The 14,905-nt window shown below is 35.4% G+C and overlaps 1 protein-coding gene and 1 pseudogene across 1 annotated transcript in view; both read right to left on the reverse strand.

The window, feature by feature from the left end:
• LOC107757967 (arrestin domain-containing protein 1-like) overlaps positions 1 to 7,393 on the reverse strand; it is a 9,220-nt gene extending 1,827 nt beyond the window's left edge. Inside the window, exons 1-7 of the mRNA XM_016575575.1 lie at positions 7,160 to 7,393; positions 3,111 to 3,221; positions 2,973 to 3,023; positions 1,740 to 1,894; positions 1,399 to 1,581; positions 861 to 1,037; positions 84 to 606 (exon numbers count right to left, since the gene is read on the reverse strand). Of these exons, the coding sequence (XP_016431061.1) occupies positions 84 to 606; positions 861 to 1,037; positions 1,399 to 1,581; positions 1,740 to 1,894; positions 2,973 to 3,023; positions 3,111 to 3,221; positions 7,160 to 7,277 (1,318 nt within the window). The 5' untranslated portion in view covers positions 7,278 to 7,393. The remainder of the gene's footprint in view (positions 1 to 83; positions 607 to 860; positions 1,038 to 1,398; positions 1,582 to 1,739; positions 1,895 to 2,972; positions 3,024 to 3,110; positions 3,222 to 7,159) is intronic.
• A 1,178-nt stretch (positions 7,394 to 8,571) lies between these two features.
• Positions 8,572 to 14,678, reverse strand: LOC107757961 (N-arachidonyl glycine receptor-like; annotated as a pseudogene).
• Positions 14,679 to 14,905: the final 227 nt, after the last annotated feature.

Here is a 14,905-nt window from a genome sequence, read left to right on the forward strand (position 1 = left end):
TATATATACATATATTATAGATTTTATATGATGTGATCCATCCTTTACCACTCAAATGTTTCAGTGGAATGATTATGCCATACCATGTGGATATGCTGAACTCCTATAGTTTGGAGGCAAGCTCGCTGAAGAAGACATTTGATTTGTGTCTTCAGGACTGGTGGATGAACTGAAGGGGGGTGCTGATGGGCCAAGGGAGCTCTGTCTCTGTCTGAAGCTGAGTCCAGGAGCATAGCTGAATGCATTGGGAGACACTGGAGCCTGGGAACTAAACTCATGCAGTGGACTTTTTGGCATTTCCCCATTGTAGTTAGCCATACCTGGGAGCTCTGGGTACAGATCAGAGGGAGGCGCACTGGGGGACGTGTAGGAGCTACGAGGCCTGGGTTTGGGTGCAGGTTTTGGGGTTGTGCGTGGTGGCAGGCTGGGAGGGGCAGATTCGGAGGGAGCAGCAACAGGAGAAGGGCCAGGGGCAGGGGTGGGGTTGTTACGTGGGGCTGGCATGGGTGGAACTGCCCGGGAGGGGGAAGGCCGAGTTGGATCCACTGCAATGTTTCCAATGTAAATGGGCAGAGTTAATGACACCTCTGGGTATTTCAAATAGACCTGGAAAAGCAGAGATGAACATGCAGATTAGATTCAATGAGAGGAAGGAAGCAGGAAATACCAAATGCAATTTGCATGAACTTCTGATAAAATGCATATCTCTGATATACATGTTCCCAGTGATTACATACAACCAGATATTATTAAACGCTCCACAATGGAGAAAAATACTCACAGGAAAGAAAAGTGTCACGCTTTACATTACATTGTTATGTTAATGTAATGTGTAGCAATAACTTCATTTAAATATTCACCTGAATGTAGTAGCAGATCTGGATGAGGTTTCCATCAGTCAGGGTGGACAGATGAAGAGAAGGTACAATAATCTGCTCTTTCCATTCAGTTTTTTGTCCACCCTTAACTCCAGGTCCTTCAACCTCCGCTACTGCCCGCAAGTCAAATGTCGGCTTCTTGGTATTATACGTAACTTTCTAAAATGAAGAGATGAGCAATAGTGAGGATCATATCATGATAATGAACAAAGGTGTACCTGCATTTTCAATCACAACTATTAATAATTACTTCTTCAGTGTCACATTATCATTCAGAAACCATTATTTGGTGCTCAAGAAACATTACTTATTATCAGTGTTGTGCTGCTTAATATTCAGGATTCTTTGATCAATGTAATGTTGAAAAGAACAGGATTTATATGAAATATAATTTTTTTTGTAACAATGTAAAAGTCTTACTGACCCCATATTGTTTTAACTAACTAAAAACATATTGTCTTAAAATCTAATCTAATCTAATGTAGTTAGTGTAAATGTAAAGTAGTTAGTGTCATCTTACCTGCATTAGACTGGCAACCACATGACCTGTTGACTTATCAGATTTATTTTCAATCTCAGCGAACACTTTAATGATCTCTCCAGCGATATAGCCTCGCATGTCGCTCTTAGCTTTCAGCATCACTGTCCCATTCTTCACAAGCATGTATGAGAAATTCTTGGTTACAGAAGATGAGCTAGGTTCCTGCACGAAGATAATATAAAAAATCATAGTAATATAAATCACCGCAGTAAACAACACAGCACAGTTAGCATATAAAATATCAGAATTAAGGATATTGAAATTTGTGGTTGTTTTCTTTTTGCCAGTTTAGCCTATGGAGGTCTGTGTAGCACATTTACCTGTATACCAGGTATTTCATTCAGGTTGACTGTGTTCTTCATAGAGAATGGCTTCTCTATCTTGTAGTCTTTTGCAAAACGAGGTGTGTCTATGAAAGCCCGAACTCTGTATATAATCTGTCCATAAGGCCCTTCAAATGATGTTGGTGCAGCAGCTACAAAAGAGAGGATTAGAGAGGTTTGTGTATCTTCTCTGCAGGTGCAGATAAATGAATGAAAAAAAAAAAGAGGACAATGCTAATAATTTAGTTACTTCTCATAACCAAAGTTTGGACTTTTGCATTAGAACACACAAAAGGGTGCATTATCCAATAAGCTCAAATATTTTTTGAAAGGCTGAAAACCTCAAAAGCCAATGCTACAGCACGAGAAGCACGATTCTCTAAGAGTGTCGTTGTTCTGTTAGGGGGAGCTGAAAAGTCTCAGATAATAGATGAACAGCAGATGGAGGGTTCAAATTGCAGCTGAGCAGCTGCACACAATAAGAGCAGCGATAGGCTAGATGGGCTAGCGTGTGTCTTAGCTTCACATTGTGAAAAGAGTGGATGAAACAAACAAAAATGAAGGAATGCAGTTCACCCTCTAGCTGTATGAAAATTAACTGACAGTAACAGAATTCACACTACCTTTCAAATTTTTTTACATTTACGTTACAAAAAAAATCTACTTTAAATAAGTGCTGTTCTTTTAAACATTCTATTTATCAAAGAACCCTGAAAAAAATGTATCACAGTTTCCACAAAAATATTAAATAGCACAAGCGTTTTCAACATTGAAATAAGAAATGTCTCTTGAGCACCAAATCAGCATATTAGAATGATTTCTGAAGGATCATGTGACACTGAAGACTGGAGTAGAGGCTGCTGAAAATTCAGCTTTGCCATCACCAGAATGTTACATTTTAAAACATATTAAAATAGAAAAGAGTTCTTTTTGCTATATTATTTCACAATATTAGTGTTTTTTACTGTATTTTAACATTTAATGTTAACATAAAAAAACTACCTTTGAGAGGTAATGTACATTCATCTGCCTAGGACAATACTCAATAAATACAGTACCTATATTGTTTGACTCACATAGGTTGTATTTGGTTATACAAAGTTGACATTTTGAGGTTTTTTTAATGTTGTTCTGTTGCCGTGGATAAACGTAAACAGTGGTTAATCTCTGACATGTCTTGAAGGAATGTGGAGCGACAGGTCAGCTCAATTACATAAAAGTGGCTCTTACCTGGCAAGAGAAACTTGAAGGGAAAACTGTGCTCGCCATCTTTCAGAGTGCCTGAGAAACAGACGGAGAGAAACTGTAAGGGACTTGAACAAGCATCCTACCATTTAATGTGTGAGCGAGACCATGACACCTGTGTACCTTTATCTGCTATTGAGACTGAGCTGCTGAAGTACTGCTCCTCCTCTGTCCAGTCTGTGTCATTTGATTTGCTGGTCACTCCACAGAAGCCCTGGCAGTTCACTTTGATTGCTGATTATGAAATAAAGACATAGGTCAGTCAAAGGAAGCAAGCAGTGACCCCAGACCCTTTCTACTGGGACACGAGCCCCAGAAAAATACATCTGTGCCCCAGTAAAATATTATTGATAAATCCTTATGTGTCAATGAAGATTACTGTATACCAACCCGAAAATCCTTTTTTGTGATTATCAGCTGTTTAGAATCAGAACTTGTGATACCAGTAGGGCTGGACAATAATTCAATATCAATATGTATCGCGATATAATTTTTTTCAATAACGGTGATATGATTTTTAAACACATTTCCGATATTTCGATATACATTACCAGTTTCCCATACATTGATTTATTTGTGCCGTTGAATAAACATCCAGATTAGCAAAATGTATCACTCTTTTGATCTAACTGGTCAAATGTGTTCACGATTCAGTTTGATTCATTATAACAGTTCACTCAATAACTTAATAATTTGCTCACACCAAAATAGTAATAGAATATATATAACGAGTACCACAGGTAAAGAATTTCTATCCATTTATATATTATATAGTATTGAAAGGAAAGAGTATCAAATTAAAAGCACACTTTTTTGCTGGGGTTCTGTGCAACAGTACTGATGAAAGACTATGACACTCTCTGCATGAGGTTATGTTGAATTCCTGACAGCTATTTAAAAGAGTATTTCATTAGGGTAAATGTAATGATGACGGGGATTGTCTGGGACCAAGATGACAGCATTGTTCCTTTATTGAAAACTTAAATTGACATCACTCCGTCCTCCACCTTTACCAGCAGGACGTTCCATTAAAACATTCAGATAAAAACACATTAACCATATGCAATCAACAAAGGAGGCCTAGGACAGACACATAGCATCAAGGTTAGAGAACTTATTTCTTATTTCTCAAGAAATTTTCTGCAACCTTTGAGTCATTGCTACAGGGAAAAAAATAAATCTTGCTGCATGACAAAATTAGCAACAGGGGACAGTAGAAATGTTTTGCAATTGAATTTTTGGTAACACTTTCTATGAAGCCCATTTTTATAACACATTATAAGGGTATTCTTAAGGCATTATAATGAATGCATAATGCATTATTAAAAAAGTTATAATATGTTGTTTCATCTCATAAATAATCATAACACTTATAATACATTATAAAACTTACATATTTGTGGTTATAACTTTTATGAGTATGATTATTTATAACACGCAATAAACACCATGTTAAATCCACTTAATTTATAATGAATTGTAAGTCTCATATCGTGACATTATTATTTAAGATCTGTATAGTATCTTACTATCTTACTGATATTACAATAAATATAGTTCAAATCAAATGTGCCAAACACAAATAATAAATATTATAATTAATTAAAACTGTTGTTATAATTACTCATGAGATGATACAACATATTACAAGGTTTTTTATAATGCATTATGCATTCATTATAATGCCTTAAGAATACTCTTATAATGCATTATAATTTCGGGCTTCATAGAAAGTGTTACCAAATTTTTATTTTTAACAAGGAAAAACTGACAATATTTTAATTTTTCAGTTGTTATAGTAGGTAAATGCAGATAATATTTTGCAGAATAGCCTGTATAAAGACTAGACAGTCTGCATTTTTTACCTTTTTACCACCACAAGCTTTTAATTGATTACATAGATGTAACATTTTGACTAGTTTAATGAAAATTTTAATTCTACATAAAATAGTGAAAAAACATACCTAATCCGAAAAAATATCAAAGTAAAAAAAAAAGCAATCTGCACCAAAGCAGTGAGCTATTTTACAAAGATATGTCCCCAACCCCTGACAGATTAACATACATATTAATACAGACACTGTATAAAGACATTCGAGTGTGTACGCATGTACATACGTATTAGTCCATTTCTTTCTTTAAAACCCTTGTCTTGGTGATTCTATCTCTTTGCAAAGCTTTATTTCTTACACTTCCCTTCTCTCTCTCTCTCTCTCTCTCTCTCTCTCTAACCCCAAGACACATATTGAGTGCTAGCAAGCAAAGATGTTACCACAGATACATAAGCAACCATGGGAAATATGTCAGAAGAGACTCCAGTAAGAAACTCGGTGAACAACAACAACATCTGGAATCTAAAGATCTCATGATTGGTCACTCTGACTTATTGAACAGAATATGAGTGGTACTAAACTGACATTCAAGAACTGATGTAGGTAGAAACTTTTGTCCAACCATAAAAAAGCATCTGCTATTGATTAATAAACCTGAAAAGAGGGCAAAATAATGGCTCAGGTCAAAAAAATCAGCGACTTTATTAATTTAACTTAATAAAATAAAATAAAAATAAAGACTAAAATAGAATTGTTGTTTTTTCAAATACTTCCGGCTGATTTCTCCATAAAGTTAGTAATGGTGACTGTGTGTGATTGTTACTATTGTTGTCCTTGATCCGGAATGTGAGCGAACCAGTCCGGTGAGTATTCTTCATCAACATCTCAGCTCAAACAATAGACGAGCCCCAAACCACTGACATAACCACATGACTTGCTTTCTTTCTCATATCACTGTAAAACTGATCATTATGTCTGGTGTAACTTTTTTTGAACGATCATCTGACTGCACTCATTTTTAGTCTTATCACATTTGCCTTGCCTATAGGCCGACATTTTCATGGATATTCAGACACATTTCACATTGATCCCATGGCCAAGACTAGGCCCAAAGTCAAACAGTAGCTGCATTGTCTTTCTTGAGAATAGATTTTGCTGGTTACTCTTATATCAGTTTTATGGGTGTAGATACACAAGAATGCGCTGTACTGCATCTGTATAATGCATATGAAAATACATTCAATATGCATATTGCAATTAACAAAGCTTTATACTTTTTTGATAGCTAGTCATATTAATTGATACTACATGCCCATACCTCTTCTGCACATATCAGAAAAGGCACATATTAATGGGATCGTTAAAGCTTACATTCCTTCAAGTATCTAAAAATCACAGCAGTTTTATTTTGTCCTAATCAAATATTTTACTGGATAAGCAATACTTACTATTGAGGCTTAGCTGTGTCAGGATATCTGACCTCAACATGAAAAGCACTGAGACTAGATGAAACAGGTGCTGGTAGCCTATCAACAGGTGGTGGGTGACAAGATACATACACTACCTTTTTCTTTTTTTGTACCAAGCAGTCTGACTAGTGTTGCAGCAAATTGCGTTTATATATGATACTGTGATCAGATTTGAAAATCAGATTTGTTGGACAATTTAAATTTGTTTCAAGGTCTAATGATTGACACAGACACGCTGCTGAAGGCTCAAAGCATAAATATGCAAATTGGGCGTTCGGAAAAATAATAAACAGCCAAGCAGCTGCTGCCCATGCGTTACAACCATATGTTTGTTTCCTTGAACTATTTTAGGTCCTTGTGCCTATCTTTTGTGAAATACAGGTATTCTTACCTATTCTATTCTCAATCACTGTTTTAAAATGCTGAAACTGTTTAACCGAAACTGCGATTAGTTCACCTGGCAACTGGCAAGGTATCGAGAAACAGAGTAGATTATACACAAATATTTCAACGTGATTATTAACATTGTCACTCTCCTTAAACAACCTGTTTATGGTTTTTACGGAAATTTCGGAGAACTAAGATAGAAACGAAAGCGGTAAGAGGTTTATGCACTATTCCGCGTTGGCATGTCAATAAAAGAAGATCCGCAACAAGTTTCGCTCACAAGTTTCCGTCCTCGACGCGCGAACACAAAACCCACTCTAAACGTGCGCGCGTCTAGGAAAACAACCAGTGGGCTAACATTTACGTCGGATACACAAGCAGGGTACTTTAAGAAGTGAACTTGTTTAAGTGAACTTTTAAAAATCACCCAGTGAAAACACAATGGGTGGTGGACGCGGTGTGCGATAGTCATTTGTTTACTAACCTTTACATTGTATTGGCTGTGCAATTGAGATTTTCAGAGTTCCGGAGAGGGATTCACCTGGGCTATAAACTGTTTTGTTGTTATTAATAGTTATTTCGAATTCCTGAAGCTTCCCCATTCTGTTCTCTATCCACCGCGAACAGGTGGGTGAGCGAAACTGGTCGACAAGGAAAGGAAATGTTTACCTGTGGCCGACGTCACGCAATGTCCTGACGTCACTCGGAGTCGAGAAAAAGAAACTTCTTCTTCTTCTTCTTGTTAGTTTTATGGCGGATTGCAACCATGACATATCAGGTGCATACCGCCACCTACTGTATCGGAGTATGCAGCATGGATTATATCTCAGTGAATGCACTTTACATTATGTATATATATAAAAAAAAAATAATACGCCTGCTCAGTTTCAGCCCGACTACAATCGAAAAAAAGAAACATAAACGGACTCGCTTCTTAAATCTCTTCATTACGGTACAAATAAGAAACGTTTAACAGTAGGAAATTTTAATGCTTGTTGTTTTGAAAAATGTTTACACGTTTACTTTTTACAAAAAATTTACAAAACCAAAAAAAGATTAGGAAAACACTGAGACAATGAACCTTAGGCCTATTTTATATCTTACATCAGTCATCAACACTGAGACAACCAGATTCACTGTCTAAAATGGATTTTCTGTTTATTTAGTTGGTCACATATTAGCATTGCTGTCATTGGCTATGTGATGTCAATACTATCTACAATTCAAAATATGTTTTATTTATACCATCTGAAAGATTCAGCTGAATAAGACTTTCAAATCTTCTTGCTGCATGTCGTTATCATTAGCACGTTTTGAAGGCTTATAGCCTAGCACCTATGTTCTTGTTCTAAAACATTACTTTGCAGACTAGAATAAATATTTACAAAAATATTTTAACAATTTTTAATGAATTCCACAGCAGTGTTGTTAGCAGAAACATCATTTTTATTTGCACTCAACAGGCCACAGTAACATTTTCTGTCAAATTCACAATACTATTGCAAGATTACACTTAAAATTATTTTTGTCCTTTACAAACACTATTGTAAAATAGGAGAATACAGGACAAATAAATATATAAAGGACAAAAATATTTTAAGCGTAATCTTGCATTAGACTGCTTATCAAAGCACCATTAAAGTTACCATGAAATCAAAATGGAGAGTGTTTTGGACATTAAGTTCATGTGCCCTTATACTCTTTAACTTCCACTTGCAACATCTCTTCTTTGATGGCGTGTTCACTGGCGTGAGAGCGGAACGTTTGATCACAATTTCCATTTCATGCTGACTTACCTAATGCCCTAAGAGACAGTAAAAACTACATTTCTGTTTACTTTGACTTATTGTTTCTGACTCAGTTTTGTTTTCGGCATTGCGTCTGACCCCCATTACCCTAAGAGATCTTCTGAATAGACATAGACATATCCCTATCAGTCTTGACTGATTGGCCTTGAAAAGAATTTATGTTAATGCGGGACACTGAGCTTGCCAGGCGACTGTAGCAAAATACTGATATAGTTAAGGGTAAAATACACCAAAAAAAGAAAATCACAAAGTTAATAATGAAGTAAGCATCTGTCTGATGAATAGTAAGACACTGCCCATGACTTTCTTCAGTGGTTACAGGAAGCAGCCATCCATAGAAAATGCCAGTTATTATCAGAAAACACCAAATCCCAGCACACAGCTTCTTCACAGATATCTTCCTTTTTATCAACGAGGAGCGGTTGAAGTGAACCACGGACACATATCGATGAATGCTAATGAATGCTTCATTTTAGAAGAATGGCATTGTGCAGAAAAAAAGAGTGCGTTGTTGGTCAGATTTTAAATATTGCAAATAGATGAACTGAATAAACAGAAGCCCTGAACCACAACGTGAAAAATACAATTTCAAGTTGGGGGGTAAAAAAATTATATGATAGATTATCATAAGTATGCGCCAAAATCCTAAGATTTTTTTCTTTTTTTCCCCTCTCTCTTTCTCTGTTTTTTTTTTCTCCAAAAATCTTTTTTCTCTCTCACAAAAAAAAAAAATGGAAGAGAGAAGAAGGTTTTTGAACAGAGAAAAAATCCGAAAGAGAAAGAGTGATAATCTTAGGACATATGTTCAGGAAGGAACTAAGACACTGTAATGGAGTAGACAGACTCTCTAAATGTCTAAAAGCAAAAAATTATTTAAAAGGTTTTTGAACTCTATTTGAATATATATATATATATATATATATATATATATATATATATATTGTATGATATATATGTATGAAGAGTTCAGATGCAAAAGCCTTTAAGTACCTTCTGAAATTTTCTTCTAAAATTAGCATTTTATCAGATAAAATGCTAATTTTAGATGAAAATTTCAGACGGCACTTCAGGCTTTTGCATCTGAACTCTTCATATATACACACACACACACACGTATAATTTTTGATCAGTTAACAGTAAATTAACAGTAAATTTGTGAGAAACCTTTTGTGCACTATTCAATAATCCTGTTGCCAAATAGGCAATGCTGCACTTTTTCCTTTCCCCTTAAATGCTTATGTAAATTACCAAATATCATAACATACCTCTGAATAATGAATATTAAGCTACACAGAACACTTACCAGGTCATGCAACACTCCCCTCAAAATGCAATGAAATATGTAAATTGCATGACGAAGTGACTATAAGAAAGCACACGGCTTTACTTGAACATTTCAGTATATGTACGTGATAAAAAGGAACCAAGACAGGATTTGCTTTTATTAGTCAGCAGTCATTAACCTAAACTCCACCCTTATCTACCACTATGTGAGTACAACTATGTCAGTGAGGTGCTTTAAGAACATCAGCCTCATGATTCATGGATTTTAAGACACTTTAAGTCAGATATAACCATTTTTCCATCTAAGTGGTCTGATGTTGCTAATAAATTTTATGTCAATGAATAAAAAATAATTCTATAACAATTAATAATCTTATCGGCTGCACTTCAGCGCATTCATTAACAAACAATTTATTCACTTCATAAAAGTAGGCAAAAGTATTTAATTTGCATTAAATTACATTAAATATAAGCCTATATATGAAATTCCACTGCAATAAAAAAAAAAGTTCTGTGAATTATCAGCACAAATTGCCAACACATACATACTGTATATATGTCCACTCTTGTGGCTAGTGTCAAGACGGGACATCAAGCACACTAGAAGACTGTAGCAGATCGCAGAAACAATGAATGCTAGCAGTAATCCAGGAATGAGGACAGTGAAGTTTACAATGAAATAAAAGTCAAGATGTTGTCTTTGGTGAATGATTATCCACTGTGCTTGTGTCTGAAATCTCTGCTCCTTTAAACCAATACAAAAAGCCATACTCCAACACAGAGCTTCTGGACAAAGTCCTTTCGATTCATGTAAGAGTCTTGGTTGTAGCGTACCACGGCCACATAGGTGAATGCTAATGAGGGACAGAGACAGAATACTGCTGTAAATGTGATGGTTATTAAAGCTATTTTAAGCCATCAGAGAGCTTTCCCAAAAAGCCAGTTAGCAGTGTAATAATATACTGCTATAAACGGTCCCATAGGACATATAATAATATCACTGACAGCTGAAACTGAAGAACAGTGCTGGACGTTCATTCTGGTGTCCTGCATGTGAACACCCACAGGCTGAAGACATTAAGCAGGAGTCCCACCAGGAAAGTTGGCAAATTAGCACAGAAATGGGGAGGTGCTGTGTAAACCTACTGATGTCACCGCTGGTTGTGTTAGAGATAGAGGAGAACTCTGCATTGTTCATCTGTAAAAAAAAAATTAATAGCATTATTAACAGTTTATTATAAATCAAGGTTAAATTGAAGAAATATAATTAATTAAAAGTGGGGATAAGATGAGATGGATTTTTTTTTTTTCAACACAACTTTACAAATTAATGCATGGTTGCAAGTAAAACAAAAATCAAATGTATTGATTTAATTAAACCTTTTAAGTTGCAAACATTATTTTGATGAGTTCTGTTGACATTGATAATTACATTAACTTAATATTGTCTGTAATTTAAACCAACATTTCTGTTTACTGGTTTTAATTTTTTATTTTTTACTTAATGAACTTTTATTGATAACTTTGAAAATTAGGCAGTGTGTTGAATTATGCTGAAATTAGTTAGAACAACTTTCTAATTTTTTGCGTAATCAACACAAAAATTTGGGTTTATATTACCAATTATTAAGTTCCTCTAACTCAGCGTAGTTTGTTGACTGAACATAATTTTATAAGAAGTTGTCATAACTCCAAAATAGTGATGCAAATTGTTGCGTTAAGTTTTTGTAGTTGTTGTTGAGCCAAAACTTTTGTTTTTAGATTTGCATTGTAACACGTAGTTGTGGAATAAGGAATGTAAACAATGATTAACACTTCAATATAGACTTTACTGAGAAGTTGAACACCACATTACACAAGACAATAACCAACAAAAGACAGAGCTGAATAGGGAGTATACAGAGGTGGACAGTAATGAAGTACATTTACTTGATTACTGTACTTAAGTACACTTTTTGAGTATCTGTACTTGAGTATTATTTTTTCTAGGAACGTATGACTTTAACGTCACTACATTTGAAAGAAAAATATCGTACTTTTCACAAATTTTCAAACCCTGGTGACAGCCAGTCCATATTTTTCCTTGTTTTAGTGTGGTCGGTTATTCTGTAACACATAGTTGCGGAATAAGGAATGTAAACAACGATTAACACTTTACTGAGAACGCAGGACTTGAACAACACATTACACAAGACAATAACCAACAAAGGACAGAACCAAATAGGGAGTATATATGAAGAGTTCAAATGCAAAAGCCTCTAAGTACGTCTGACATTTTACTTTAAAATTAGCATTTCTTTCTGGCTACTATCTATAAGTTTCTGTGTAAGTACTGGTACTTCTGAATGGGTTAAGGCTGGGATTTAGCACATTTGAAGTGAAAGTACTTGATGAACATATACTATATGTGGAGAGCATTCATTTAGTATCGTTATCTCATTTTTGACCAAGATGGCTTTTAGAGGCTTTTGCATTGGAACTCTTCATTTTTATTTATTTGCTGTGTAGTAGGGTGTACAGTCTGCTGGTCATTACTGCAAAGTAAACCTCCTTCAGGGTTATACAAGATCACTTTGATCACCCTGCCATGGTTTATTTAGCAATAATGACATTTGTGGCAGTGATGCAATTATTGCCTATACTAAAAGGTAATAGTATCAAGTGTTGGTCTGGGTCCTCACTGCCTTATGTCATATACACATAGTAAATGAGGGAACTAATCAGGAACAGCTACACTAGGAATAACTACCTTGATAGCATCCGTACATCACAGAGACATCTATTTGACGTCTGCATTTACATCTGCAAGACATTTTTTTTAGAGTGTTTGCTCATCTGCAATATGACTATAGGACGTGTCCTATTAGATGTCAATTATAGACGTTTAGAAGATGACTTTAAGATGTTTATGTTTTAGAATGTATTTAAAACTGACATCTTAGAGACGTCTAGCAGATGTTTGTACACAGCAGATGCTTTCCAGATGAAGCGATCTTTAATAGACATCTTGCAGACGTACGTGTGCTATCTGTCGTTATCTCATTTTTGACCAAGATGGCTTTTAGAGGCTTTTGCATTGGAACTCTTCATATACACATAGTAAATGAGGGAACTAATCAGGAACAGCTGCACTAGGAATAACTACCTTGATAGCATCCGTACATCACAGAGACATCTATTTGATGTCTGCATTTACATCTGCAAGACATTTTTTTTAGAGTGTTTGCTCATCTGCAATATGACTATAGGACGTGTCCTATTAGATGTCAATTATAGACGTTTAGAAGATGACTTTAAGATGTTTATGTTTTAGAATGTATTTAAAACTGACATCTTAGAGACGTCTAGCAGATGTTTGTACACAGCAGATGCTTTCCAGATGAAGCGATCTTTAACAGACATCTTGCAGACATACGTGTGCTATCTGGGTAGTTAATCAGTAACCACAGAAACTAATGAGAACTCATAACAGACATGACAGGAACATAACCGTGACAGTTATCTAGCGATCTGTTAATTTATTTTATGTTGGACATAAAAATGTTTGTGTCACTTTGTTAATGGGTCAAAATTTCAACTAAAGTCTGCACACACACTAATTTACTTAGGTTTGTATGGCAACAAATAATGTTGTTGTTTTTAAGAAAAAAATAGTTCGACCCTCTATGACTCTCTCAGAATTGGGGCATAAGCCCCCAGTGGCATGTAGTTGCTGATATTTTATCATTTTATTTTACAATCCTTATTATAGTTATTTTTATTAATTCCATTTCAGACATATTCATTGTTCATCAAGTGGAATCATTCCATCTGAATTCATGGCCTTTTGCACCAAATAGAACTATTAATGTGTTTTATAAAGAGGACTCAAGTGTGAAAACACCTTAAGATACAGGTACAGAAAGAATATAGAAGATGCAGATCTTCATAATATTTAATTTACTGGATTTAAAGGTCATCTGAGGTAAACAGATGCTTTGAATATTAACATTTATGAATGGCTCCACAATAGATAACTGTTGCCAAACAAAATGAATATCTGTGTTTGTCACTTATTCACCAAACCTTCACATAGTAACATTTTGAAATAGGCTATAGCCTATATAAATAATACATTTGAAAAGAATACATAACCAAGTTTTTTTTTTTTTACCTTTGAGTCCATCCGAGAGAAGCCTGAATGATAGCTTGATGGAAACTATAATTCTCAAGACTTCTGTAAGGCATTATATATGGCCATTGAAGACTTCCTGTGAACATTTAAAACATATTTCCTTTTGATCTCAGGGACCAAGGTGTTTGATGCCATCTTTAATGTCGGTGGGATAAAGCTTGCAATGTAGGTGCACACAAACTTGAACTGCAAAATTGTAACTTGTTCAGAGCATGCTAAGGAGTTGCATTATTTTGTATTTGGCTACAGTAAAATTGAAAGATAAAAGATAACATAGGCCTATAGTTAGATCATTTGAGAATGTGGCAGTTCAGAACTGAAAATAAGGATGCAAAATAAATGCATTAGGCCTATATGCTTTCTGCATAGCTCATCAAGTCAACAGTGATGATTAGTTTCTTATGTAACAGTTTCATAACTATTTAAAGATAATCAAATACACACTTTGTCTGATTTAGATGGTAAGTTCTTTGCACTTTTTTTTAAATCAAGTATTTCTTTATAACTGCTAAGGATGTGACGCTTGCTACATGCCACCCACAAATCAAGTGAATAGTCATAAAAGTCCGGGGATGGCTTGAATGCCCACAAAAAAAGTACTAATGCCATGCACAACTAATTACATAGTAAACAGTTAGTTGCCAACTGTGGCAATTAACTGCCTGAGCCAGGATGAAGATAAAGCCAGCCAAGTCACGTAGTCTCTCAATCCAGATAGGAGTAAGGAGGGACGACATCTCATTCTTAGTGGATGGCGAGGAAATCCCACGCCTGATAGATCAACCAGTGAGAAGTTTGGGAAGGCAGTAGATGTGCCCAAAAAGCACATAGCTGTCTCCATTACCTCACAGCTCTCTGATGGCCTGAAAAAGATCGACCGAAGCTTGCTACCCGGCAAACTCAAGGTCTGGTGTTACCAATTCACCTTGTACCATCACCTGATGTGGCCCCTCAAACTGTGTGA

Source organism: Sinocyclocheilus rhinocerous, unplaced genomic scaffold, assembly GCF_001515625.1.
Source record: "Sinocyclocheilus rhinocerous isolate Xijiao unplaced genomic scaffold, SAMN03320098_v1.1 scaffold1948, whole genome shotgun sequence".
NCBI lineage: Eukaryota > Metazoa > Chordata > Actinopteri > Cypriniformes > Cyprinidae > Sinocyclocheilus > Sinocyclocheilus rhinocerous.